The 27,397-nt window shown below is 40.7% G+C and overlaps 3 protein-coding genes across 3 annotated transcripts; all 3 read right to left on the bottom strand.

The window, feature by feature from the left end:
- Positions 1-842: 842 nt before the first annotated feature.
- On the bottom strand, positions 843-16,304 carry si:dkeyp-84f3.5 (uncharacterized protein LOC334144 homolog). The gene is made up of 2 exons (XM_037073818.1): positions 16,108-16,304; positions 843-3,493 (listed from the first exon to the last, which is right to left on the bottom strand). The coding sequence occupies exon 2, from the start codon at positions 3,322-3,324 to the stop codon at positions 1,393-1,395; it is 1,932 nt and encodes a 643-aa protein (XP_036929713.1). The 5' UTR covers positions 3,325-3,493; positions 16,108-16,304; the 3' UTR covers positions 843-1,392.
- A 1,118-nt stretch (positions 16,305-17,422) lies between these two features.
- Positions 17,423-20,017, bottom strand: LOC119005831 (chemokine-like receptor 1). The gene is made up of 2 exons (XM_037073849.1): positions 19,776-20,017; positions 17,423-19,599 (listed from the first exon to the last, which is right to left on the bottom strand). The coding sequence occupies exon 2, from the start codon at positions 19,583-19,585 to the stop codon at positions 18,470-18,472; it is 1,116 nt and encodes a 371-aa protein (XP_036929744.1). The 5' UTR covers positions 19,586-19,599; positions 19,776-20,017; the 3' UTR covers positions 17,423-18,469.
- Positions 20,018-22,261: 2,244 nt separating this feature from the next.
- Positions 22,262-27,149, bottom strand: LOC119005828 (chemokine-like receptor 1). Its single transcript, XM_037073838.1, has 2 exons — positions 27,101-27,149; positions 22,262-25,992 (listed from the first exon to the last, which is right to left on the bottom strand). Exon 2 carries the CDS (start codon positions 25,979-25,981, stop codon positions 24,821-24,823), a length of 1,161 nt encoding a protein of 386 aa, XP_036929733.1. The 5' UTR covers positions 25,982-25,992; positions 27,101-27,149; the 3' UTR covers positions 22,262-24,820.
- Positions 27,150-27,397: the final 248 nt, after the last annotated feature.

The raw sequence follows: 27,397 nt of genomic DNA on the forward strand, positions 1-27,397 counted from the left end.
TTACAATTGACTCTTTCATTTAACAACTGTGGCACATGCCCAGTCAACTGTATTACACAAAAAGGAACCAGTATTTCTACATATGTGTAGCTTCTAGAAGGACTACAGTAATTATTTTCTTGTCTCAACAGCATTGTGGTCACTGTGTAAGAGAAGGAAGGGAATCAGGTCCTTTTTTGAGGAGGTACTAGCTGATAAGGGTTCACTTCTTGCCTTTTTCCTCACTAGCACTAGTTGTTTATCAGACCTCTGGTCAAATATCCATAAAGTTTGGAATGGCCATTGTTGCCAGAGCATGTTGCAGAGAATGATTCTGGTAAAGACCTGACATTTCACCATAATGTGGCAAGTGCAGTATAATGGAGATGTCATGAAACATAATTTTTTATTGAACAATCTTAATAGACTATATGGACTTGAATTTTAAGGCGAAACGGGCACTAATGAAAAAGATACGTGTTGTTCATCACTAGATACACTATCTAAAAAGCCTTCTACAAGCTGATTATAAGATTACAGAATCTTATTCTCAGAATGCGTGTTTGATACTTCCACTAGGAGTCGCCCTAGGAACTAATGTTGGACCAGTAACAAGTCTGACTTCTTATAAACTGCACCCAGGTGTTACAAACCACAAGTTACTATAACTTGTCTTGTTGCCCTCAGATTGAATAGCCAATACATTTGCTTTAATCTACTCAACACATGGATTCCTCACTGTTGTCATTAATCTGCTGTATCACAGTTCCTTATAATGGGACAAACTACATGTAGAAGGAAAGAAATCTAGTTAAAGGTTTTCTCACTGTCCAAACAGCAGCAAAAAGGGATAGCACATGAAGTAATATCTCCGTACATTTTTAATGGCACAATTTAAAAGCTATTTAGTGACAATGCTATCCTTGCAAAAGTAAGATATACAGTACACACACCACATATTGATGAAAATGTCAAAATTACATTTTTTCAAGTAAAACACAGGAAAAATGCATCAACATCACTGATTAACAGTATGGGTCACCACAAAAAATACAATTCTATCTAGTCAGAAATTGGAATTTGGAGATTTAAACTTGCTTTTTATGCATGTCAGATATATGTGGAAATTGTGTTCATGTTTCTGTCTTTTTTCCTTTCTATTTAATTCAAATTATTTGGTATGCTTCCAATCTGAACCATACTTTCAGGTTCATTTTTTTTCTGAAATTCACCAATAAACAGATTTTTCTCCTCATGCCAAAGAAAACATGTAGAAAATAACCATTAGTAACAAACTTTACATTAATTCACAACCTATACAGTAATTCAGATATTTGCATTCAAAAGCACCAAAAACACTTTTGAGAACATGATTGTTGGCAATACTAATATCTAATGGGTCCGACATGATAGTTACCCATTGTTTTCTGAGCCATGGGAAGTCTGGTGCTGAAGAAACGTCTCCAAGCATGTGAATGTTTCTGTGCACTCAGTGCATTCATACAGAACCTCTGAGGAATTACCTTGATCATTTTGAGTTTGGTCCATATAGTCATCCTCTATGTCCTCTGCATTACCCTTTTCTAGGGCAGTATCATCCCCATTGGAACCAGTGTCATGACATATTTGTCCATCAACACCCATTTCATCAGAGCCAGGGTGGTTTTGAAGGTGAAGTTCTAGTGATGACGAATTCTTGAACTGAGCTGGACACCTGGGGCACTTGTTAGGTTCCTTTTTGTGATAGCGCAAGTGGCGTTGGTACACGCATAACAGGCCGAATCTCTTTCCACATTCCTGACACTTGTAGTTAATTCTGCCTGCTTTTCCAGATTGTTTCTCCTGTTGATGATCCTCCGGTGAGGCTGTTACTTCATTGTCAGAGGTGCTCTTGTCTTTCTCGTCAGGAGACAATGTGGTATTCTCGCCATTAAGGGAATCGGGGGCAGGCCCATTTGGTGAAGCTGTGTTGTTGGTGAAGAGTTTCAAACCAGGTTTCTTTTCTAATTCAGCTTTGTGGTACATAGCTACATGCCTTCTCAAATCACAGCGTTGTGGGAAATGTCTACCACAAAATACACATGTATGCATAGTACCCTTATGGTATCTCATGTGCCGAGATAAACTACTGGAATGATTAAAGACACGGTGACAGTGCTTGCACGGATGCAGCTTGCCATTTGGATTACCTCTTCTACGTCTGCCTTTGGGTGATATTTTTCGCTTGAAAGTTTTTTGTGATTCTTGATTCAGCTGATCTATTTCCTCCTGAGTTTGATGTGTGCGGTGATGCTCCTTCAGATCTGTTAACCTTTGGAAACATTCCCCACACAAACCACATCTGTATGGTGTCATAGAGTGATCAGCAATAGTTCCACGACTATTCTGCCTGAAGATTTTACTATCCCCATTCTTAATACCAACAGATGTGCCATTGCTGTAACAGTTTTCATCTGGTATGTAATCCATGTTCTTAGAGTTCACTGCAATTTCAATTTCAGTTTCATAAGTAACTCCAAGCTCCATTCCTTTGCAATGGTACAGTGAATGTGTCTGAAAATCTGACATCCAGAAAAAATTCAACTTGCACTTCCTACAGGGATATGTTTTCTCACACTTGTTTTCCTGCTTCTTCTCAGATTTACTCACGGCTGTAGCCTTGGCGGAGAGGTGGTTTTCTTTCTGATGAGCATTCAGAGCATCCACTTTAAGGAATCGCTTACCACAATGACCACAGCAGTGAAAGCTTTCATTGGCATGGTCTTGGAGGTGTTTTGTAAGGTCCTGTCTACCTTCAAATATCTTACAGCACAAAGTACATTTGTAACCTCGCTCTGTGTTTCTATACTGTTGGTGACGATGTAAACTCTGCAGGCTGTTAAAGGATCTGCTACATATTTCACAACGGTAGTGGCCCTGCCGAGACTTGTCCAAGTTCATGTCTGGTGGCCTTGGTCGGAAGACGTCTTTGTAAGGAGAAACCTGTGGCCTTAGTGTTGGAGAGACTGGTTTGACAGGGAGTGGGAAATGTGATGGCAGGACCCCTGGAGATACTGGTTTCACAGAAGAATGCGACGGCACCAAGCCATTCACAACGGTCAGTGTACCATTTTCTTGAAGCACATATTCTCGGGGGACTTCAAATCCATTGGAGGAGCCATCAAAGGAGAATGACTCCAAAGGTCCATGAATGGCCATGTGGGCCAATACATTGGAGTACTGGCTAAACCCATCACCACACTCAGTGCAGATGAAGGTACTTGATTCTCCACCCAATTGTGCTGAATCAGTATTCACTGATTTCTGCTTCTCCATGATGAAATTTTGTCCATGTGCTGATGGCATCACTTTTCAATCTGTAAGTAGGATTAAAAACTCTATCCAGGCACCCTTAAAGTTGGTTTCCATGGGGGGATTGATTTGTCCACTTTCTTAACATACCGATCCTGAAAAGACGTCCTTTTCGAGATGAATAATCACCCCCCTTCTAAGGTTTTTCAAGATGTATCAGCACCTGGGGGGGGAAAAAAGGAAGAATTGTCAAACTACTGAAGCCCTAGTTTGCATAACGTCATTTTAAAAACATTTAAAGTGTTGAAATCTGTTTTTATCTTTAAATATCAGTACACCAGTGACAACTGTTGAAAAATGTTTCTTTCACTTTGCCAGATTTTTAGCATTTAAGAGGTTGCCTAGATCAGCATTTCCACTCTCACTCTTCTACGCATTCACACTTATTGAAGAATTGTATTGACCAAATAACAGTCCTCCATGTGTTTGATCATAGTACCAAGCCTGACCACTGGGTAACACTAATATGATGTACCAAAGTGACATGAATACCAGTATGCAGCAATTTTGAAATAATTCTAATTATGGTGGGAAAAAAGGACACCTGGATTGGTACTCAAATAACATGAGCTGAGGTATATGCTTTCTCATTCAGCAGATGCTCCGTTTTGAAACCACAGAAATAAACCACTATTCGGTGTATTTGAAAGTGTCCCAGGATGATGCAATAAAGCTATAGGCCTACCCAATGTAGGATGTTGCCACTTGAATCAGATTTAACTGATCAATACAAAAATTTAATTATTCATCTTTTTCAGTTCAAACACGTCAGCGAGCTTCAGCAGCTCTGTAATGCAGCCACCACACAGTACAGGCATCCAGTATACCTGCTCTGTAACTGACAAAATTGTATCATCAAATTTCTGGGGGCAGTTGTAGATGTGCCAGTGGTTTGTTTTCAGATTTGGGATCATATTACTATGATTTATGAGAAATGAAAATATTATTGCGACCCACTCAAATGACCACCTGTGGGTTCCAGGGACTCCCTACACATTAAAACCTAGCAACATCATTGCACGCTTCAGTGATATCACAGACTCAGCCTCTGTGATATTGCAATATTGATTACTTTCGCCAATGAAGTTGTGTTTTTGGTAACATTTGTTGATTTGTTTGTCTGTTTGTCAGCAGGATTTTGGAAAAACTGCTGGCCAAATGTTCATGAAATGTAGTAAAAGAGTGTGGCAAGCCCCAAGGAAAAATTCATACATTTTTTGAGTGGATCCAGATCACAGGGTGGATAATATTTTTTAAGTCAACAAATAGGATTAGGGTGTGGTTTGGCCACTCCTCCCCAGCTCAAGTGAGGATCAGTGGTCGAGCAAACTAGACACTGAATGAAGCATCTTGGAGCATCTTAATAGATCCATGCCATGCCACCATAACTTCCTCTGCAAAGAAGACCGTAGGACTTATTGCCATGATCAAGCCCCTACAAACAGCGGCAGGCATTACTGAATCTTTTTGTTGTGGCCGCGTGATTACATTGCCATGTCATGCACTGGGGACTTTCCCCACAAGCTAACATTTTGAAAGGCAGTCTTTTGACTGTCAGAATTTGGGCAATTAGGTCCACTAAAATTTGGAGAGTCTCGAAGAGCTGCCCAATTACATTGTATGCCCATTCAAGTCAGCTCGGCAATAAACCGGAAGATAGCTGACTCAGTCAACGTGTGCATGCTCTATGTCACCCCAGTGTGGGAAACACTGACCTGAACACATTATTGGTAGGGGTTACAAGCCAAATACCCAAGAAGTGACACAGTCACAAGTGATGAGAGGTGATGCTGATGCTTCACTTACAACTATATTCTGACACAATTCTAATACTTCTAGCTCAGGAGTTAAACCTGCTCTCATGTTATGGGAGGCTGCAAACAGCTCCAGCATAACGCCACACCAGTGTGTCAATTCATACAGCGCTGCGGATCAAAAAGGGGTGTGTCAGTACAGGTTAAGATCATGACATTTGTGTGTCTAAACATGTACCTGCTGACTGTTAATAATCATATTGATACCGTTATAATGTTTTGTGATGAGATCCTGACCCACCATGCATGGAAAGTGAGACTTTTTTTTCTAAATGACATAATCACCATCAGTAAACAGTGGACCCTGTTTAGCTCTCACACTTGTAGGGAGGGAGTCTGTTTTCTGGGGGTAAACTTCACTGAAGTCTCGGTCATGAGGGCTCATGCGGTGATTTTTTTTCACAACAGTAACTACAACACAATAGTGGAAGGAGACAAACACTTGGTGAGTCAAAGTTCTGTAACATCCTGTAATGTTGCTTTGTGGGCCATTTCTCTTTATTTGTTAAGTGAAGGATCTGTTTAGCTGTCAGACTGTGAACACAATCAACTGGACATGCCCCCGCTCCACGCCTCTGGCATATCCATTCCCACACATGGTCGTTCGCCTCTTCTGCGCCTCTGATACTACCTACGGAGGTCCATCAGAGCCACAGTGAAATCTCACCCTTCTCTACACAGTATCCTGAGAACTGGCACGAGCCCCGCACTCAAAAGGGACAATGGGACAGCTGATTCTCTAGAGAAAATCTCTACTCTGATTTAAGGGGTTTGTTTGCAGTGGAAAAGCATTCAGGCTCTGCATGCACAGTGAGTGTTTCATGAGTATTCTGCCAGGTGTTCATGTGTGAACAGAATGTTGTCAGCATGATGGCAACTGTGGATGATCCAGTCCTGACACTTAACAGCTGTCAGGACTGAACAAAGTGAAAGCTAAGGTCAGAAATGGGCTTGGTTAAAGCAAATGGGGGCCAGAAGTAAGCGGATGCCCCCCCGCTTTATGCCCCTGGCTCAAATTCCAAGGGTTATATGTCTGTCTGTCTGTATGTGGACGGATGACTATGCAACCACACAAAAAGGAGAAGACATACTTAACGATAAGATGCAGTCACAAAACTTGTCGCAAAAAACAGGTGTGTAGTTGAGATTAAAATAAAGGTGGAGTTCGAAGAAGAGTTCAAACCTGCAGCCCGACCTGTTAAAATATGCGCAAGTCAACAACCCGGGCCCAGCCTGACCCACAAAATACATGATGCACTATATGAGCACTAGACTGATAAATGAGACAGAACATCCAGAGTGAGAGCAGGTGCCGTCTTTAATGTTGATTCTCCTGCTGGGAGCAGAGAAGACCAGGACAGAGCTCTCTCTCTTTTCTCTTTTCCTCTTTGTCACCCACTCTCAGAGGAGTAAAGAGCAAGGCTAAATAAAGTAAAATAGTAATTAAAATAGGGATGCTCCGATTGATCTGTTACAATGTAGTAGCCTTCGTTGCCGTACTTTTCAGTGTTTTTGCCTAGTGATTGGCTGCACTGTGCAAAAAAAAATTAAAGTGTAAACGAGTCCAGAGTCCTAGGATTTAACATGTTTCAACTTGCTTCCAGTACATCCCCAACGAAACTAAAGGCGCACTCAATGGATGTGCTTGTTGCTGGGATGCGCAGCAGCACTCAGGCCAGCCTGGAGAGAAGAGGGTATGGCCCAACGGTAATCCCTCCAAAAGGCAAAAATGTCCACCTGGCACTTGTGCTTGGGGAAGCAACTCTGCAGGTAAAGCTGTATTTCATCTGGCTCGTTGATCTGTGCTCCTTGACCTGCTTGCCTACCCCGTGATATTTTCTAGTATACCCCAAACACACGCATCACTAATGGGCATGGTCTGACGTACAAGTAAAGAAATAAGTGTGACCCTATTGCAAGATGTCCTTTACTTCCTGTATTTTTTCATATTGCAATATATATTGTGGCAAAGAAAAATATAGCAATATGATTTCTTTTGCAATGTAATGCAGCCCTTGTTTGTAGATATCCAGATAATGGTTGCAATTCCAGGGAAGAGAGGACTGTTGGCCTTGGTGGAGGTATGCAGCCTCCGAGTGCCCATTTATTTTTCTATTTAAGTAGGCCCTAGGGATGCCAAATCTCAGCAATGTGAGGGGAATCAAACTAAGGTCCAGGAGCTATTCATCATCCCATAACACACTGCCTCACAGGTCATGGTTTCTAAACTTGTATTTATACATTTGCAGAAGACCATGTATGCGGCTTCTGTTCGTAATTACAAATCTTGATTTACAATTGAGTTTCATTGGGCAGAATTAATGTCTTTTATTTATTTTGGAATTGCTTACCCACCACTGTCCAAAGAACATGTATGTTTTTTTGATGATTTGGTTGTGGTGTTAATCACTGTCAACAAGAAAGCCCACCAGGCAGAGGCTTAACTGACCAGATCTGTGCACTGCAGAGTTTGATTGTTGGTGCACATCGTTCCTGGCTGTTGTTTAAAACTGGATTCAAATTTTGATCCCACTCCCCCATCTTGGCTCCATTTTAGTGCAGAGATTCTGCAATATTGCTGCAATGAAACCCCCCTAATATGCTGGCTTTGCTTTTTCACACTCAACTATATCCACAAAATGCTGGTCCAGAGTGTCATTTTAGACAGAAATGCTGAGAGTTTTTGGGCAATCTCACAATTAGATTTGACTTCTGATTTGGCTTGGAAAGGTACTTATCCAGTCACTGAATAGAAGAAATGCTTGCTGCCATGTTTGACAATGCACTTCATAACACAATAGCATTTACAAGCTTTAAATTGTCTAATTGCTGCACAATGCCCCAAATTTAGTTCTACCTTTTTTGCTCCGACAACGTAACGCCTCTTAATTAATATTCAGAAAGACATTTATGCATTGATAATGAATTGTAGGAGATAAAATTTGTAGTTCTTATATGAATCTTTTTTTTACCCAACGCTATTAGATAGCATACCAGCACAGCAACACACTGGCCCAACCGTTGGCCATCTGAAGCGTTTGGGGAAACTCGGGCGAGTTCATGAACAAATCTGTTCCATGTGTTCAGCTGCGTTGGAAGCTTTTGGAGCCGTGCGGTTGTTATCTGCTCCAATTCTACATGCGAAGTCTGAGAAGGTTGGCTGTCGGCAGATTGGACGCCATCGGATACTTTGGTTGTCTGTTCAGTGACCATTCTAATCATTCTGGCGGTGTGCTAGCGAATCAGCGCGGTGTGTGGGAGAGGCGGAACAAACCACTTTTTATCTCTTGCAACATCTTAATATAAAAATGAGCACGACAGCAGACAACATGACCATCAGCTCAGCCATAATGATCTTTCAAGTAATTTCAAACAAATACTGAGCCAATACTGTGTGCGCTTTGTTTTTCTCTGATAATCCATGGTCTGCACTCCGTACCGTCTTTTCCTGTTTTCATGTTTTGGAGTACTGGCACAAGAGTAGCACCACCCAATGTTAAGGAGGCTTATTGCATCTCGCGCAAGCACAGAACATATGCACTGCTGTGTAGTTGGCAGTTGCCAGGGCGGTCTGTTTCAATGCAATTTTTTCTGCCAAACAGCTCAGACGAGAGGCAACAGAGTGGTCGGATAAAGGCAGCTGGCAGTTGGTTTGAGTCTGGGCAGTGTGTGGGGGCCTGAACAGCACAAACCCACCATCAGCAGGGCAGCAATGAACATGGACACTGGCAACAGAAGTGATATGGAAAATATGAATGATTGATTATTGACTTCAGGAGAACTAAAGGAGACCACCTTCCGGCATTATCTCTGCTGCGGTGGTTCGCCAATTCTCCACCAATGGTGATCCACACAGAGTGTAGCATCTCCGCCTTAAAAGACAAAAAGCTAGTGCTGCGGCTCCTAAAGAGGTGTGATGGTACACTCATAAAGAGGATGTTGGTGTGTTTTCAAGGTGTTTCCCCGGTGTCCCCCCGTCAATCTAAACCCGCAGACAGTTTATAATCATATGGATGCTGTTATAATGTGTAGTGATTGAGATCCTGACCCACCAAACATCCAAGTGACTAAGTTAAGTTTTTCATGCTAAATTACATAATAACATAATGGCCATCAGTAAACTGGAAGATGTCTGACTCTCACTCACAGGGACAGAGGCTGTTTTCCGGGGTCCAGAGGGCTGACGGTCGCTGTGATTTATTTTCATCACAAACACTCGGTGAGTTGAAGTTTTTTGCCGGTGACAGACACTGTTTTTCGGGCGGAAATGTCACAAAGAGTTGGTAGAACGGCTGTGAGGACTGACAGGAGGACAGATGCTTCTCTACAGCTGTGGTATGTTTTGTCCATATAGAAGTTGCCAAAACAGTAAGTTACTATGTTACTTAAGTTTGGTCATGTAATGTTAACCTGTGCAGTTATCAGACTGTATGATCGACACGCCCACGCTCCACACTGCCGGCTTATCCGTTCACCAATAACATGGCCCTGATACTACCTCCAGAGACAGATCAGGGCCGAATTTAACTGTGTCCAGCCGGGTTGCCATAGAGCATTCACACTTGAAACTTTTGCTGACCGTGTTGGCTAACTTCTAATTTAGCGTCGAGCTAACCTGAATGAGTCAATTTTGCATGGGTTGTGAGGCTTTTATTACTGTTTCACAGATAAGAATTTCACAGTGTTAGCTTTTGGGAAAAAGTCCCCAGTGCATTACACAATGATGTTATTACACAACTTGGCCATGATAAACGCTGACTTCAATGCCTGGTCCTCTTTGCGGGGCCTTGATCTCGACGATGATCGACTCTTTGCAGAGGACATTATGGTCAAGTCAATTATGTTAAACAGTCCTTGTCCTCGTCATTAATTTCACCAGCAGCGGACCAAAAACCACACCGCCATCCACTGTAGAGGAGTATATAACATAATGTTATTCACTGATGGGTGCGTTCCCTTGAGTATGTGAGAACTGGACACACAGCTCCAAAAATACAAACTCAATATGTGGCAGCCAAAAAAGATATTGTGGTGGACCGCCACAAATAAATGAATGTGTGGGAAACACTGGTAATGAGGTGGAATGTGTCGACAACCGCAAGTTCCTTGGAGTCACTGTGTCGAGGCAGCTAACATGAAGCTCTAACACCTCATAGCTTGTCAAAAAGGCCCAAGAGAGACTAATTTTCCCCAGGAAGCTGAAACAGGCCCAGCTCCCACAGAAACTGTTGGTCAACTTTTACAGGAGTACCATAGAGAGCACCCTGATGCAAAGGTGTGTTATACTAGCTGCATGGCTGCCGAACAACCTGCATTGTGTGGTTAAAGCCCGGCGCATCATTGGGACAGAGTTCCCTACACTAAACACTGTATATGCGCCAAGCTGAAGAAAAAAAAGCCAACAGCATCGGTAAGGACTGTACACAACCCGGACACTCCCAATTCAAACTGCTGCTATCAGACGGATGGTTCCGGACAATTAAATCCACCGCTGTCTAACTGAGAAACAGCTTCTACCCCAGAGCTGTGACCTCCATCCACCCCCCCATAATGAAAAATCCCACCCACAGAAACTGCAGTAGTGGTTGACATACTTGCACTATCTTGCACCACTACTGTTTTACACAATTACATTGTTAAAGCTGGTACCTCTCATATACTGTCTCTCTTTTTTTTAAATGTATGTATGCATATATTTTTCTTACTTTGCACTATTTGTTATTGACCTGAGGAGAAAGCCATTCCCAATTTCATTTTACATGTGTATAGTGACTATAAATAAATATTCTATCCTATTCTTCAAACAAGCAAACCACAAACAAATCACAAAGGCAACCAATCGCTTTAACTCTGCACTGCTGTCCAGGGACTATTGATGCTGTGTCACCACGTTTTGAATCATTGCGGTTTGTATCCTGACCCATGCCATGTACTTGCATACAAACCCAAACCCCTAATTCAATAGGCATTATTCTGTCCACAAGACCTAAGAAGATTCAAGCTGAAGCACAGTGTTAATCTGCTTTAAAACAGTCCAATTCACCTTGGTTAGTTACATCCACAACTGCTATTAGTAGTGAAAGGTGTTTGAGGGAGCATTATGCATAACAAGTCTCCTACATGCCCAAGTCTATCATGCCCATGTCAGACCAGTGACTCAGATCTGTAGTCAACCTAATGGGCCAGCCATCAATATCTGACTCCATAACCAAATCGAGGTTGTAACCTGCATATCTTTAGTAAGTAGGCATTTCTGTGAGAGGAATATGACATTTCAAAACATGTAACCAACTATTACACAATCACAATTACAAACAAAAGACAGAATGTGCAACTCAGAGACACATTCTTGTAATTGGAGTGCCTGGATTAACTCGAGGATGTGAGACAAGACACTGGAGGACAGGCTGTCCTGGAGATTGTCCAGGGAAGAAAACCAGAAGCATGAGAGGCGGTGGCCTCTCTTAGCTCTGAAGGAGATCCTGGGTACCATGGCTGAGCTGGAAATACTGCAGAACACAGCTGCTGCCAAGCTGCGTCAACAGTCACAGCACTATGGCGTGAGAAAGAAAAATACATGAGGTGCATACATAATCAATTACTTTGAAGTTAACACAGACAGTAATATTTTGTGTCTTTGAGCAGAGATTATCCACTTGCACCGATTTTGCTGCTGTAGCTGTGAGTTAGACAGCACTGCATAAATTCACTCACATCTGTTCGTAAAATGTAAGAATAGGGTCTGAAATTAACCAGCAAGTGAAATTGTGGGTACAGGTTAGGGTTATGGACACATTTTAAACTGAACTGACACTAGTAATAGCTAGGGATGTACCGATCCAATCTGCAGGATCAGGATCGGTGCCGTTATGCTCATTTTTCCATTGATGGGGATCGGCAATTTTGAGCTTGGACCCAAGCCTGATTTTTTTTCCCCCATCAGAGCACAATTTGTGGCAGAATGCAGACACGTGTGTAACATTACTCTGGCACAACTGTGGATAAATTGTCTGCAGTGTGGAAATTGGTTAATTTAGAAAGCGAAAGCAGTCCAGCGGCGACATGAAACATCTGCCGTATGACTGGGGCATGGAGGGGTAACAAAGGAGCTGCATTTATTACTACACATTTGATATGTAAAAAACAAAAACACTCGAAGTTAAACAACAAGTTCACTCAAGTGACACAGGCAAAGGTACCGAAGCAGAAAACACTCGCGGATACTTTTCAAAAGGAAATATCCTCGACAGTGACATGGCCAAAAATATTACAGAGAAGGTAACTGAATTAATTGCTCTGGAAAACCAGCTCATCTCCACGGTAGAGGATCAGGGTTTTGTTCGTCAACTGAGGTTTCTGAATCCCCGGTCTGCCTAATCATCTCAGCATAACATTACATTGATTCCACTTTCGAGTTACAACATACCGGTATGCGCACTAGCTTCCTGGATCTCATACAGCAGAGCATGTAAAACAGGCAATCGAGAAGATGCTGAACGCGAGTGAAATACACGATGCATCCATGTCATTTTACGTGAAAATTTAAGGAATAGGAAAAATAGCAATGGATGATGTGGAGGTACCAAGTGTGGGCTGTGTATCTCTCACACTTGGAACTCGGTATCGGCAGATACCAAATACTAAAGGACACGGATCAGTATCAGGTCAAAAAAACCTGATTGGGACATCCCTAGTAATAACCACCTGGTCAATGCTGTCCAGAACAGCTGTTAAGTAAGTGGTGGCATTAAAGGTCAAGAGAAGTAAACGTATGTTCAAGTTATGATTTAACCAGTGGCCTGGCAGGATATATCTAGGGGAAAAGGAAAGGCAGCACTTGACCCTCCCTCAATACAACCACTGAAACACCCTCGCTTAAGTGGAGCTGTTAAGTTGTCTGCAGATCAGACTGTGATTGTACTGAGCAGATTCCAGTTTTCAAAGTGTAACTCTGCAATTGTGATCAGAGATTTCCTGAAAAAGAGAGCATTGCTGAGGGGCACTGCCATCAGGGAGTGCCGCTGCCATTAAGAGATGTACTGGTGCTTTTTCGATGGTGGCGCATGTCAAGTGGACCCAAGAACAGAACATCGCATTGTAATGAGTTGATGAATGTAACATCACCTGTCAGTGGTTGTAATGTTGTAGCTGATCAGTGTATGAAGACATCAAACTACCCATAACCTTAAGCAGACACTGACATCCAAATCGAGTACTTCAATACTCATGCTCATTCCCACTTTAGAGCTTTTTCTGTGTGCCATCTGTGTTGGGTAAAGTAGGGATTTCTGCCACAGCTGGCACAACTTCCAAGTTGTATGGGGAAGGAAAACAATCTTGGGAGGTCTAGACCACAGGAACACCTGCAAAGACCGACTTCACTGGGACATTGATGCATTTTGCCCCTTGTTGCTTTCATCCAGTACTAGTTGTCAGCTTGCAGATAGTTGCTTAAATACACATCCAGCAGTTACAGAGCAATATTATCACTCATTTGGAGTTGTGTTTCTTGCAACCTGGTGAATGCAAGACCAATATTAATTAAATACTCATTGAGCAGGTAGTATCCATGGGCTATTAAGCTTATTTGCTGAAAACAGTGTGCTGTGGCTGGAAATGATTCTGAGAGCACTGAGAGTTAAGCAAGACAGTAAAGTTGTCGCTTTATTTTGAATATAAATAATAGCCACTAGGCACTAGAGCCTTTCTGATACTGGATTTTGAGGCCAATGTAGATACTGATGAATAAGGGAAAAAAATGATTTTCATATATTGGCTGATACACATTTTTTTTGCAGTGATCCCTCAAATCTGGTAATTAAACACAAGGCAGGTAATTTTACAGCTGTTACAGCAACAATTAACTTCAGTGTTTCCCACACATTGAATGTGCGGTGCGCCACAGAATGAACACCAGCCATCACATATTGCCATTGTTTAACGCTAATTAAAATCGCAGCGTATTCTTTCGGCTGCATTTCCTTTGCCTACTCTCCCTCCGTCTCACTGTCACTCACACACAGCCCCTCCGCTCCATGCACACCGTATGTGTCTCCATGAAAATGAGATCATCCATTGAAATAAAAGCGGGGAGGCTAGATATTTGTGCAGACGGCTGGCAAAAGTCATGAGTTCATGAAAGTTTGCTATCACCACACACGCATTTCAAAATGTTAGCAGCACAAGAGAAAGAAACTAAATGCAAAACTATCTCTGGGTCAAATTTAATCTTTTGTTGTACTCCTGAGACTGTAGGTATTTGTGCAGGAAATGACACACCTATGTAATAATCATTTATCTACTTAGCTTTGCGTATAGCATTGGCTAAAGATGGTAAAACATCCCTGAATAGTAAACATATACCAGACAGGGAAGCCCTTACAGGCATGTCCCAAACCAATATTTTTGTACAGCCTATTCCAGGCAAGCATGTTAAGCTGTTATTCCGCCTTGTTATTGTGTCAAAGGTACAAAAATGAACGGTTGGGTTGTGATTGTGGTTCCGCCTCTGAGCCGGCAGCAAGGGTGGTAACAGAGCTGAATCAGCGTCTGTGTAAAATCAGTGAGCCAGCAGGACAGGACAGTGATGTGATGTTTTGATGTCGTGTGTGACCAAAAACCAAGAGACCAAACAAGAAGCTAATGTCAAACAAGAACAGCAACCGAAATGCCTACAATTTAAGGAGACAACGAGGGCCAAGAGCCCCTTACCCCATATACGTTTGCCATTTTATGCTGTTGTTTAGAAAACACCAACTGACGGCTACACAAAGCTGTTGCGTCACAAGTGCTTGCACAATACTGGCATGCTACCTCACACTGGGTTGACATTAAGCCAGTGTTTTTTGTGCAGTGTGAAAAAAACAAACAAAAACAAAGCCAGTGTAACAATTAATTGAAAGAGAACAGAATAGCTATAAAAGCTGGATCAGGTTTGTTTTTCTTCACTTAATTTGTGGGTCCCACAGGCCATCAACCACAGAAGTTTGATCATAAACACACATGGTTGAACAATGGTTGGCAGTTTCAATCAACGGTATGACTGCCCAGTTTTGTCCTTTTGTTGGTTTCTGTTTGCAGTATTTCGTGTCTATTTTATCAGGATTTTGCAGAGCAAGCACACTTACTTGTACATAGTTTGAAAAACACCTTAAACCTCAACAGGCTATTTATTGATCAAGAAACGCTTTTCTAAAGCCCTACAACAGATCCACCCTGGTGCTCTCTTATTAGATCATGCAAAACCCAATAGCACACCACACAAAATATTCCCACCAAAAAATAGCTTTGATGCAGGTATATTTTACTTTAAAACATGACAATAGACTTCAAATCAAGTACTAAAAACTCAAGCCAAAGAAAGTCTAATAAGTATAAATAACCCGCTGATTGTTTTATTTTAAAAGAGCACATCCGTTTTGGTTGTAGTCTCATTTGCCAAATCAAAATATTTACAAAGCTGCAGGTACGCACATGTGAATGTATCTTAATTGTTCTGATCCGTCAGACTATCCCAGAGGTTGCCCATTGTCATTATGTAAAAAGACATGTGTATGTGTTCAGGATTTTCGTTATTATCACGAACAGTCGATGGACAGACGTATTCATCCAGGGGGCGACTGAACCCTTCCGCAACACACATCTCTGATAGCTTGGCGCCGTGAACGCTAGCCTACGCTGAAAGCTGGCTTTTATAGAGAAAAGAGAAACAAATACGCACGAAGAAGTCTCACTAGATGAGGTAAAGCTACCGACAGGCGTTCAGTGAGAGCAGCTCGAGAAACTGTTTCAACAAAACAAGAAGCTGTGAGCCAGTATTGTGGCCAGACGACAGCTAGCGTTAGCTGCAGCTAGCTAACGACAATTAGCAAAAGGGAGAAAAGCACTGTGATTTCTATCTAGGCTAATAGGACATTAACGAGTCAACCAGTCAGTTCGAGTTGTCAATGAAGGCAGAACTTACCACACAATCTGGTAAATCTCAGATACATTGAATTCGGTGTGCAGAGTGTTGTCGGTGCCACACTGTTGTAGCTAGCTACCTGCTAGCTGCAGCAGGCTCCTCTCGCGGCCGCGGCTGGGCTGTTTCTCTTCACCTCTTCTTCTCGCCTTGTGGCGGATTGCAAATCAACGACCCTGGAGGTGTATACCGTCTCCTACTGTACGGGAGCGGCCACTGACGCGTTTCACAATTTGTACCAAGCAGAAGACCAAATCAAAAAACACAGCAGACGCCTGAGTCTTTCAAGTAGACAGTGTGAGACAAGTGATTTTATCCTGAGGCAAGTCAAGTTACTTTATCCCCATCCAAGCTACTTCAGTCTTACCTGCAGTCTTACCTATTCTGTCCATATGTTACGAAAAAATAATAATAATCAAATAATTAATAGATATTGTTTGTTTCTTAATTTCTTCTCAACCAAAAGTCCCAGTGTGAAATACACAGTCGAAACAAAAACAGATGAGTCATTCAAGTCATCATCTCTTAAGTCAAGTTACGTCAAGTCTATATCATCCAAGTCCAAGTTTAGTCATTTATTCTCTGTTCTGTTAACTTATGTTTTAATCAAAACAGTCACTTGGGTTGACTCGGGTCCAAGTCACGATTTCTGCAAACTGCATAACTTTACTGACTCACTAAATCAACATAGACTTTGCTAAATCCATCATATAACCCTGTAACCTTCAAAAATGCATTTAGTCTACAGTTTTCTAGGCATCCAGTTTTGAATCCCTCTAGATTCAATTCTCTATGTCCTCCTCATGTCGTAGGAGCCATTCACTTTCTTCCTTGTAGTTTACATTTTGTGTTCCCTGAATTGAAACTTTGTGTATTGTTTTCTCCACACATAAATCCTCATGAACAGGGTCTTGTTGGGATCTGTATCATTCAAGCTTAATCTAGTTAGTATGACACTGTCCCTCCTTTTACCCCTCCCTTCTTCCACTTTACCAAGACTAAGATGCATAATTACTTTTGCAAAAGAGTTTAGTTTTTCACCCCTGTCCATGTGTTGGTTGGTTTCAATTTCCATATAATTTGGTGTGGATCCAGGTTAGTTTAATGGTAAGACCCCTAAAACAAAACACCTGCACTGGATTTTGCAGCACTATTTAATCTTAATCTTATAACTAATTCAGTGCAGTGTTTTTTGTTTTGTTTTTTTGAAAGATGGACATTTTCTGTAGGCTTTCTTGTTAATCTGCAGTATGTATTGTTTTTCTTGGCAATTTGGTCTATGAAATACAATTCAATTACAATTCCAGGCAACAAGGGATTTTTTGATTCAATATGTCTTTATTATAAGATCATATCATACATAACTTTTTTTAAAAGGACAGAGGATTATAAGAATATATTGCATACACCATTAATAAAGATTTATATTTACATGTTAACTATTCCATCTATCTCAAATCACAAATAAAAGGGAATGACACACAATGCTGTAAAAGTTACTGATAGTTCTATGATAAATATTTACATGTTCACAAATCCTGACTTAAGTGTACTTAATCATGTGGAACAGTTCCCTCTGCTGGTACAGGAATATAATGACGAAAGACTATAAACAAGAACATAACAAAGAGGACCAAAATTGTAAACTTAGCCAAGTAAATGCAGCTTTTACTTACATTAGAACTACTATATGTATTTATTTGGCTTAAACAGCCTTTCCTTACAGTAAGAATATACAACAGATGTTGATCGAAGAATGTGGTAAATATGTAGAAATCTAAATTCAGTTAAACATTTATTTTGTATGCAGACCAAAGTAGATCAGATAAATATTTTGTGATGTTCTACCATGTGAAAATTCCTGTACTTACTATATTTCATTACAAGACCCATACCTGAAACTGGTGCCTATCAACCAAGAGGAGGCTTCTGTAGGGACAGTCAAATGCCAAAATGACACAAATACAGTCTACAATCATGGGATTTAAACAACCAGGCTGGTCATAACAGATAAAAAGAGCACTTTTTTCCTTTGTCATCAAAGTTTATGGTTGCTTGTTTTGCACAAATTTAAATTGTATTGATTTGGCACATTACTGCTGGGTTCTTTTGCCCAAAACATGGCACTGCATATGCACTAAGTCTATAACTCCAAGACTGCACCTGGAGCAGCATTTGCTCTGAAAGATTAAATGTGACCACTTAGCCAATCACTAAAGTGTCCGTTTCCATTAAAGGGTCAGTTCCTATCAATCAAACTGAAATTTTTCCAAGAGAAAATTTTGAAAAAAAAAAAAAAAAGATGAAAAAAATTCAGTTACAGTTGTACAGTTTTGGTATTTGTTTAGTTATCTCATGGACAGTCTCACACCCCAGTACTAAGAGTTGACCTGTCCTTGCTATGACTGGTCTCCGTGGACTTTGTATCAGCTTGAGATCCAGAGGAGTCTTCCTGGAAGACGGTCTCCAGCACATTCAGGATGGATTTGCGGACTTTATCCTTGAAATCTTGGCCCATGAAAACATACAGCAGCGGGTTCACGCAGCTGTTGATGACGGCCAGACTGCTAGTTATAGGGATCCCGGCAATGATGACATGGTGTAACATTGGGCTTTCATTTGTAGCCGTGTAATTTACCATGTTAATTAGAGCCATGATGTGATAAGGAACCCAGCACAGGAAAAAAGTGATGATAACAGCAGCGATGATCTTAAAGGCTCGGCCTGACTGGCTGGCAAGGGTGCTGTTTCTCCTGAGGCGGTAGATTATTACAACATAACAGAAAACAATAACAGTGAAGGGGATAACAAATCCCAGGAGGAAGTGGGTGATGGTGACGGCCCTATGACGAAGCTTTCGCAGCCGGTCCACGGCCACTTTGTCATAATCATCAAAATAATCAATGAGAGCGTAGTTGTTGAAGCAGCTGACAGTGTCCTCACTGACAAATGATGGAGCCGTGTCCCTGAAGACGAAGTTTGGAACATTGACAATCAGAGCAAGTACCCAAACACCCAAACAGACAAAGGAAGCCCTGCGGACATTTCGGTGGTTCTGGGCCCAGACAGGCCACACCACAGACACATATCTATCCACGCTGATCACCACCAGAATGTAGACGCTGGCAAACATGTTCAGAGAGTTCATTGTGCTGCTCAGCTTGCACATGAACTTGCCGAAAGGCCAGTGGAAATCCAGAGCCAGGTATGTCACACTCAGAGGCAGTAATGCCGTGAAGAGGAAGTCGGCCACAGCAAGATTGAGGAACCAAACTGTGTTAACGGTTTTCTTCATCTTGAAGCCGGTCACCCAGATTACCACTCCGTTTCCAAGCACGCCAAGAATGAAGGTCAGTGAGTAAACGACAAGAGACATGATGTGGAGGGACTTTCTCAGCTCAAGATACTCATCGAAATGCTCATAGTCCTCATACACATCTGTTGCATTGATTTGAACAGAAGGCGTAGCATTCATCTCCATTATTGTCTTGAGACCTGCAATAGAAACACCATCTTATAATATAAATAACTTTATTTCTTATATGTTTGAAAATAGGTTTCTCACTCTGCCAGTCTCATCATAATTATCAATCTGCTGTGAAAATGTATGTATTTTCACACCTCACAAATAGCACAGCACACACATGAAAACAGGAGTCTAACCTACATACCTTTCTCAGAGCTCTCCAGTCAGATGGGGATCAATCTGATGCAGAAGTAATCCATCTGACTGATTTATACAGACTAACATGGGAGTAGTGTTGATGTCATTGCCCAAATTAAGGAGGATCCTCATGCACAACACCCTACTTCCCCATGTCCAGGTTGGTTCTATACCTAAGTGTCTCCTCCCTTCACCCTACATCACATTACTAGGAAACTGTCAACAGCATTTTTATCAATGATAATTGAGGGTTTCCAAACATTCCTGTGAAATAGCTGGCAAATCACTGTCTGCCACCATTAAAAAGCAAGCAAAAGAGATCTGATGTGAGAAGAGATCATTTTCTGACATTACTTTAGTCAGAATTAGCGTGAGGGTAATTGCAGAACTCTAAATTGACTTCATGTTCCTTCCTTTTCAGATTCCTGTTTCATAATTTAAATTTGGGTGTCTCTTGAATTTGGAAAGACCCCTGCCATGCTATTGCAGTTGATGACTTCCCATTGAGTTAAGCAACACATTTGAGCAAGCACAAAAAGTTTCCACAAAAAGTGCCAGCTACTATTGTCATGGCAACCTCAATACAACACCTTGAAAATCATTGGATATTCGATACTATCTTTTATGCCACAAGACAAAATGTATACAACACTGAGTGCATAAAATGTTGGACTTTAATTAAAAATAAATATAACAAGGCTTGTGTATCATGTTTTCTGAACAACAGCATCCACATTAATTTACGTTTGGAGGGTGTGAGGTTATGCTACTGCTGCTCTTTGCTAGGTAACCTTGGCTGTAGCTAGCTACCTTAAGCTACTTAACTAACGCTGTGTGCCCTGTCATATATGGTTAGTCCCCTGTGATCCGAGGTCCTGGTCCAGGACTGGGTCCACATTTTGTCGAATGTAGCTCAAATGAAGTGTAATGAGTAATGTATTACTCTATGCAGACAGTAATATTGTCACTAATATATTACTTTAAAATGCAGGCAAATAGCTATATGTGACATATTGCATTTTGAAAGTAACTTGCCAAAAACTGTTGCATTAGACATCCCTGCAACACAGAGTGTTACATAGACTTCTTTGACATAATGTCAACACTCTTGTTTCTTTACACTCTGTTGATAACATTACTTAATTTTTTTTTTCATGTTTTAAATTGAAAACCCTGACCCACAAATAGCTCCTTTAACTTAAACTTATTTTTTGGTGACCCCACTGAAGAAGGTCATGCACATCTACATTTTTGTCATTTATAACAAACCACTTGAAGTAATATAGCACAGCATTAAAAAGTAGACTTTTTGGATATTAATGGAGCTTTGCCTTGACCAAAACATTCCCACAAGTGCACTCATAGTTCTAATTAGCTGTTTTTTGTACTCTTAGCACCATAGTTTTGATCTACGTGTGTTAACTTAAGGATCATGTCCAACACTCCGTTAAACTGATGTTGTGAGAGGACACTGAGGGATCTTATCGTTTTATTATCTTCATGTATAAAGTGTAAAAATGTGAATTGCTCTTAAAACTACACTGTAAAATTTACTTTATAACATCAGAACTATTTTATTTGTAAACTCAAAAAGAAATTCATCATAGCTGTTACCCGGTTGAGTTTATTGTGATAATAGACATGATGTAAAAGCTGCTGATAGTAACTGTCTTTGGTGCAAAAAGCTCACACATAATATGTATATATAATAACAAATGACTTCCTGACTTGACTGGAATGCCCTAAAAGGTCTGAAACACGCTGACTGAATTGTAGCCATTATCAGTGCAGACAGATTTATAGCACTGTTTGCACTATTAAAGGCTGTAAATCAATCAGTGTGCTCCAGTGGCTTTTCCTCTGAAGTTTGCTGTCCTTGATCTATGAAGCAGAGGAGAGATTTTTCAGCACAACTTCACCTACTTCCCATAAGCACGGAGAAGAGAAAAATCAATGGAGGTCGGCAGTCCAGCAACACTGGTGGTATAATGGTATATGTATTATTGTCAGACCAATGTGTTTCATCTTGTGGCCTTCCTCAATGTGGTCATAAAAGAAATTACCAACATACATTTAGATAATGTTGATACAAGAGGCATCTGGTGTGTGAAACAGCTCTCTCTACTGGCCAAGTTTATTAAATAAGAACAGTATAACTATAAAAAAAAAAAAAAAAACATCTTTTGATCGTCTACAATTTAGTGATGATTCAGTGTTATTGGGTGTTACACCAAAAGGGGTGTGTAGGTGATAGATAGATAGATAGATAGATAGATAGATAGATAGATAGATAGATAGATAGATAGATAGATAGATAGATAGATAGATACGGAAAAGACCAGAATTGCTATACACTTTGTCACTGTGTTATATATGGATGAGTTATGTGGTTGTTAGGAGATGTACATAATGAGTATAAACAAATGTCCAAATAATCTAGTCCAAAGTTCAAAATAATACTGTAGTGATGTAAATAATGACAACAACATGAGCCACAATAACCGTCATCATTATTATTATATAACATTTATGGACTCTAAGTACAGCTGGCCATTAAGGGCTTTACAACAACAACAGCAACAACAACGATAACAACAATAACAACAACAACAACAACAACAATAACAATGGCAACAGCAACAGCAACAAAAGCAACAACAATAACAAATCAAATCATCATTTACATTGTTTACACATAAGGCTAATAAAGCTTTTATAGCAAGGTTAATGCTATATCACATATACCACATATGCCAGTACATAGTATGCCATCAATTCCTTCCACTGGATTAACTGATCAACAGCAAACACTTTGAGAACTGGTTGATCCCTTAAATTTTTTCAGTGGATCTAGCTGCTAACTTGTGAATATTTTATTGATCTTTTTATGTATTCATTTTTAAATAGAAAACTGTATATCTTTGGGTGTGTAACTGTTGGCTGGAGAAAACAACACACTTGAAGAATTCTCCCTGGACTCTGGGAAACTGGGAAGAACAATTATTGTTACACAATCTGTTCTAATAGACTGTAAATAATACAATAAACTCAGAGCAAACTGAGAATAAAACTGCCAGATCATGAAAATAATTCTTGATTTTTGTCTTGATATAAACAGAAACACAGGGAAAAAAATGATACATAACAATTATCTGATTATGGCACAATATGCATTTACTTAGGGTATAACCACAGACACATCCCCTCCAAAACAGCTAACAATGAGCAAAGACCAGACAAAACAAGAATACACTGCAACTGCTACTTAAAGCATTATAATCTCATAGTCACTATCATATGTATTAGGCTTACATTAACCCGTCACAACTAATGTAAATAACATGTAGCATGCAGTAGACACGTAGCAGTCAGTTGAATCAGCTTCTACAGTGTTGCCAGATGGCAGATGGCATAAGAAAAATAATACACCAGACATTGATCAACTTTATGAAATGACTAAATAGACCACTAGTCTAGTAGTGCAGCTGATTGCTTCACTCTCCCTTTGTATCCAAAGATTGCCTTTGTGGCCACTGTCAGGTGGTCAGTTTATCATATAAAAGACATATAATGGAATCAGTGACTGATTATTAATTCAGGTAAAACTCTCCTAGCATGATGTATGCTATTATTATACATTATAAGGCAAGAAAGGCATGGTGTTGTTTGTCAAACTAGCCTTATTTCTATGTTATTAGGGTGTTGCAGTCTTTCTAATGATTAGTGTCAGTCTACAAATATAGCCAATAAACAACTGGGAACTCAGTTGCTTGTTTTTTTTTGCCGACACATTATAATGAAGATCTGTATGAGTGTATGTGATGGAAAAAAAACATAAAGTTTGTCAAAAAAAACAAAAACAAAAAAAACTGTAGATGCAAGGATATATCTAGAAACTAATGTAACACCTCTATTGAAAGCTTTTTGTTGTTAAGACAGTATATTACACATCTCTAAAGATGAATAAAGTCACCTTCTGGCCATCTGGGTTTCTGTTTTCTTTCTGTTTAAATTGTAAAGCAATCTTTGGATTAGATATGGCCTCAACTGTACAATCTGACAAAGTGATCTTATTTTCAAAAAGCAACAGATTACCTCAAAACTGCCTAGTAAAGCAGACTTGTAATTGATAAATTATTCAAACTTCTTATCTTGTAAAACGTAAATGTAACTGTATACTTTCCTCGGTAATTCTGAGGTAATCCATTTCCTGACTGTTTTAGAGGAAACTTTTAAAATTAACAGTGTACATAAATACATAATACAAATACAATACAAAAAACAAAACAAAAATAAAAACACTAATTTCACAATGGCTTATCCCCCAAAATGCATCACTAATAGAATTACAGTGACCTGTATAAAGTTACCATCTGTCTGCTCTACCATGCCGGAAGTACCTTGGGTGAAGTTAGGAGGCACAACTCTTATCCACACCCCATCAGTAAACCAATCATGAAACACATACTGTACCAGAAAACAATCTGAGGTTATGTTTTCACATGGGACTCCCGGTTTTGTGCCTGATGCAATGGGTGCCTCTACAATCTTAACATCAATCAGAGATGATTTTTATTGTTGGTGACCATCGCTGCTCCTGTCCCTTGTGAAACCAAAAGTGAATCACGATTTATTAATTCAGACCGTGATCCTTCCCAAGACTAGTGTGGGACAAGTACTTTTATTGCTTAATTCTGACAAATTAGTTTTCCTGCCTAAACCTAACCAAGTAATTGTGTTGCCTAATCCTGCAACTGAAAGTGGGAAATTATTTTAGATAGCTGAAAACAAAAAATGTCTTTCTAACTAAAGCCATAAAACAAAACTCTTTTCCAGCAGAGAACTTTTCACAAAACCACTTAAACAGTCTCACAAGGCAAATTATTAATTTCCGGGTGCAAAACCAGGCCTATCCAGGAAAAATACAGAGTAATGAGGGAGTCCCCTTTCCAGATCTCCTCAAGGCTACGTGAATAAACAATAAAAAAAAACAATAAAGAGGGATATATACAGTTACATTTACAGTTACAGTATTGATTATCATGGACAAGCTTATACCTCAGCGTCAGAAAAGGACTTTTCTTTGCTCCGAGTGGTGATCATTGAGTTTGTGTAGGTATAAGAGCGAGACACCTCCTCCTGGAAGGCGTTCTCCAGCACATTCAGGATGGATTTGCGGACTTTATCTTTGAAATCTTGACCCATGAATACGTACAGCAGAGGGTTCAGGCAGCTGTTGAGAAAGGCCAGGCTGGTTGCTATGGGGACTCCGATAGTGATGACATGGTCCAATATTTCACTTTCATGGTTAGTCATGTGGTTTACCAACTCGATTAGAGCCATGATATGATAAGGTGCCCAGCACAGGAAGAAGGTGGTGATAACGGCAGCGATGATCTTAAAGGGGCGACTTGACTGGCTGGCCAGGGTGCGGTTCCTCCTGAGATGATGGATTATCACAGCATAGCATGAGACGATGACAGTGAAGGGGACAACAAATCCCAGGAGGAAGCGAGTGATGCTCATGGCCTGGTGACGAATCTGCCACAGCTGTTTCACAGACAGCGTGTCGTTATCATCAGAAAGAGCAAAGTTGTTGAAACAGTTGATGATGTCTTCATTTTCGTACGATGGAGCCGTGTCCCTGAAGACGAAGTACGGCGCGCTGAGGTTCAGAGCCAGTACCCAAACACCCAGACTCACACAAGATGCCTTGCGTACACTTCGGTGGTTCTGGGCCCAGACGGGCCACACCACAGACACACATCTGTCCACGCTGATCACCACCAGAATGTAGACGCTGGCGAACATGTTCAGAAAGCTTATCGTGCTGTTCAGCTTGCACATGAACTTGCCGAAGGGCCAGTGGAAATCCAAAGCTGTGTATGTCACGCTCAGAGGCAGGAATGCCGTGAAGAGGAAGTCAGCCACAGCAAGGTTGAGGAACCAAACTGTGTTAACTGTTTTCTTCATCTTGAAGCCGGTCACCCAGATCACCACGCCGTTCCCGAGTACGCCAAGAACGAAGGCCAGGGAGTAAACGATGAGAGACATGATGTTGAGAGACTGTCTCAACTCAGCATGCTCGTCCGTGTAGTCGGGATCGTCTGTGTAATCATAGTCGTCCTCGTTGCCATACAGAGAGAGATTTTTTTCAGCGCCCTCTGTTGTGTTGAAGTGATAGAAAGGGGTGGCAGTCAGTAGCGCCATCATTGTCTTAACACCTGTAATAAAAACAGTGATGGATGTTAACCTTTTAATATATTAAAATAGAGCACAAAAGGGGTCCCTAACAATTCACGAGTTAGGATATTCAGCCCACTCTCAGGAGGGCCTGTGAAAGATGCTGCTCACATAGGCATTTGGTTTGAATTGTGGCGCAACAGTCCCAACCGCTGCTTCGCTGACTTTTGGGTGAACCACAGCAGAAATTAAGACAAATCTCCATGACATTTGGGGGAAAGTTCCCCAACTTTCTATGACAGTCAGCAGCCGAATCACCAGGCTTAAAAAAACAAACAAATGTGAAACACTGTATTGTGAGTTTAAGCTGCAGCGACTATTTCTTTTGTCTTTTTCCATTTATTTTCCACTCTGACTTTATGCATATTTGTCTGATTCTTTTTCCTGTAGTTGTTGCATCTTGCAGCTGTTGTAACAAGTGAATTTCCCCTTTGTGGGATAAAAAAAGGTCCCATCTAATCTAATCTAACCTAATCCAGTTGATTAAAGGATAACTGATAAATGGTTTCAGTAATTTTTTAAGCACTTTTTTTTTTTCAAATAGTAACTGGTTCCAGCAGGTTTAATATGAGGATCTGCTGTTTTTGTCATTTATAATGATAAGATAATAAATAAAGTGAGTCTTTGGTTTCTGGAAAACCATGATGAACATTTTCATTTATCTATATAATGATGTGAGTCTCAGCAAACATGCACTAAGTATCCAATTCATATAAAGGCTGCGGTGAGGGCACCGGAATTTGGGGGGAAAAAAAAAACTTTTGCTCATCAAAGTGAGGATAAGAGAAAGTCTAAATACACCCATAAGTGTTGCAAAAAAAACAAAACAAAACACAGCTCCACAAACAAACAGACCAACACAGGCTTAATTAACAGTCGCGCTGCATTTGCGCTGTTAATTGCTGGTGGAGACTTTTTGTCTTTCTCTCTGAAACGAAGCGGTTCAAGTTACAGAGAGATGTTTCCCAGAGTTCGCTGAGCCCGCAGCTTTCTCCGCATGCTTCAGTGGTCTACCTCTTCCTCACTGTCTGTGAAAATAAATAAATAAATAAATAAATAAATAAAAACACAGTAACAGAGGCACCGTACCTTTCTTTCTCACAGCGCCGGTCCGATGAGGATGCGCCCGCTCCGGAGGAAACACCGCTCTCGTCTGACTCGTCTGCCGAGGTTTGATCCCTGAATCCTTAAATACGTGACGTCATCGCTCCTCACTGAAGGCGGGACCTCAGGGTGTTCACACTAGACCACTACAACTACTATAAGACTATTGTAAGACTCGTTCAAGTCATATTCCACATATTCCAGATTTTCCACGTTATCTTAACTGATACGGGGGTTTCACTAGGGCGCACGAGTTTATATTCAGATGGCAAAGTGTGACAC

This window comes from Acanthopagrus latus, chromosome 17, assembly GCF_904848185.1.
Source record: "Acanthopagrus latus isolate v.2019 chromosome 17, fAcaLat1.1, whole genome shotgun sequence".
Classification (NCBI taxonomy): domain Eukaryota; kingdom Metazoa; phylum Chordata; class Actinopteri; order Spariformes; family Sparidae; genus Acanthopagrus; species Acanthopagrus latus.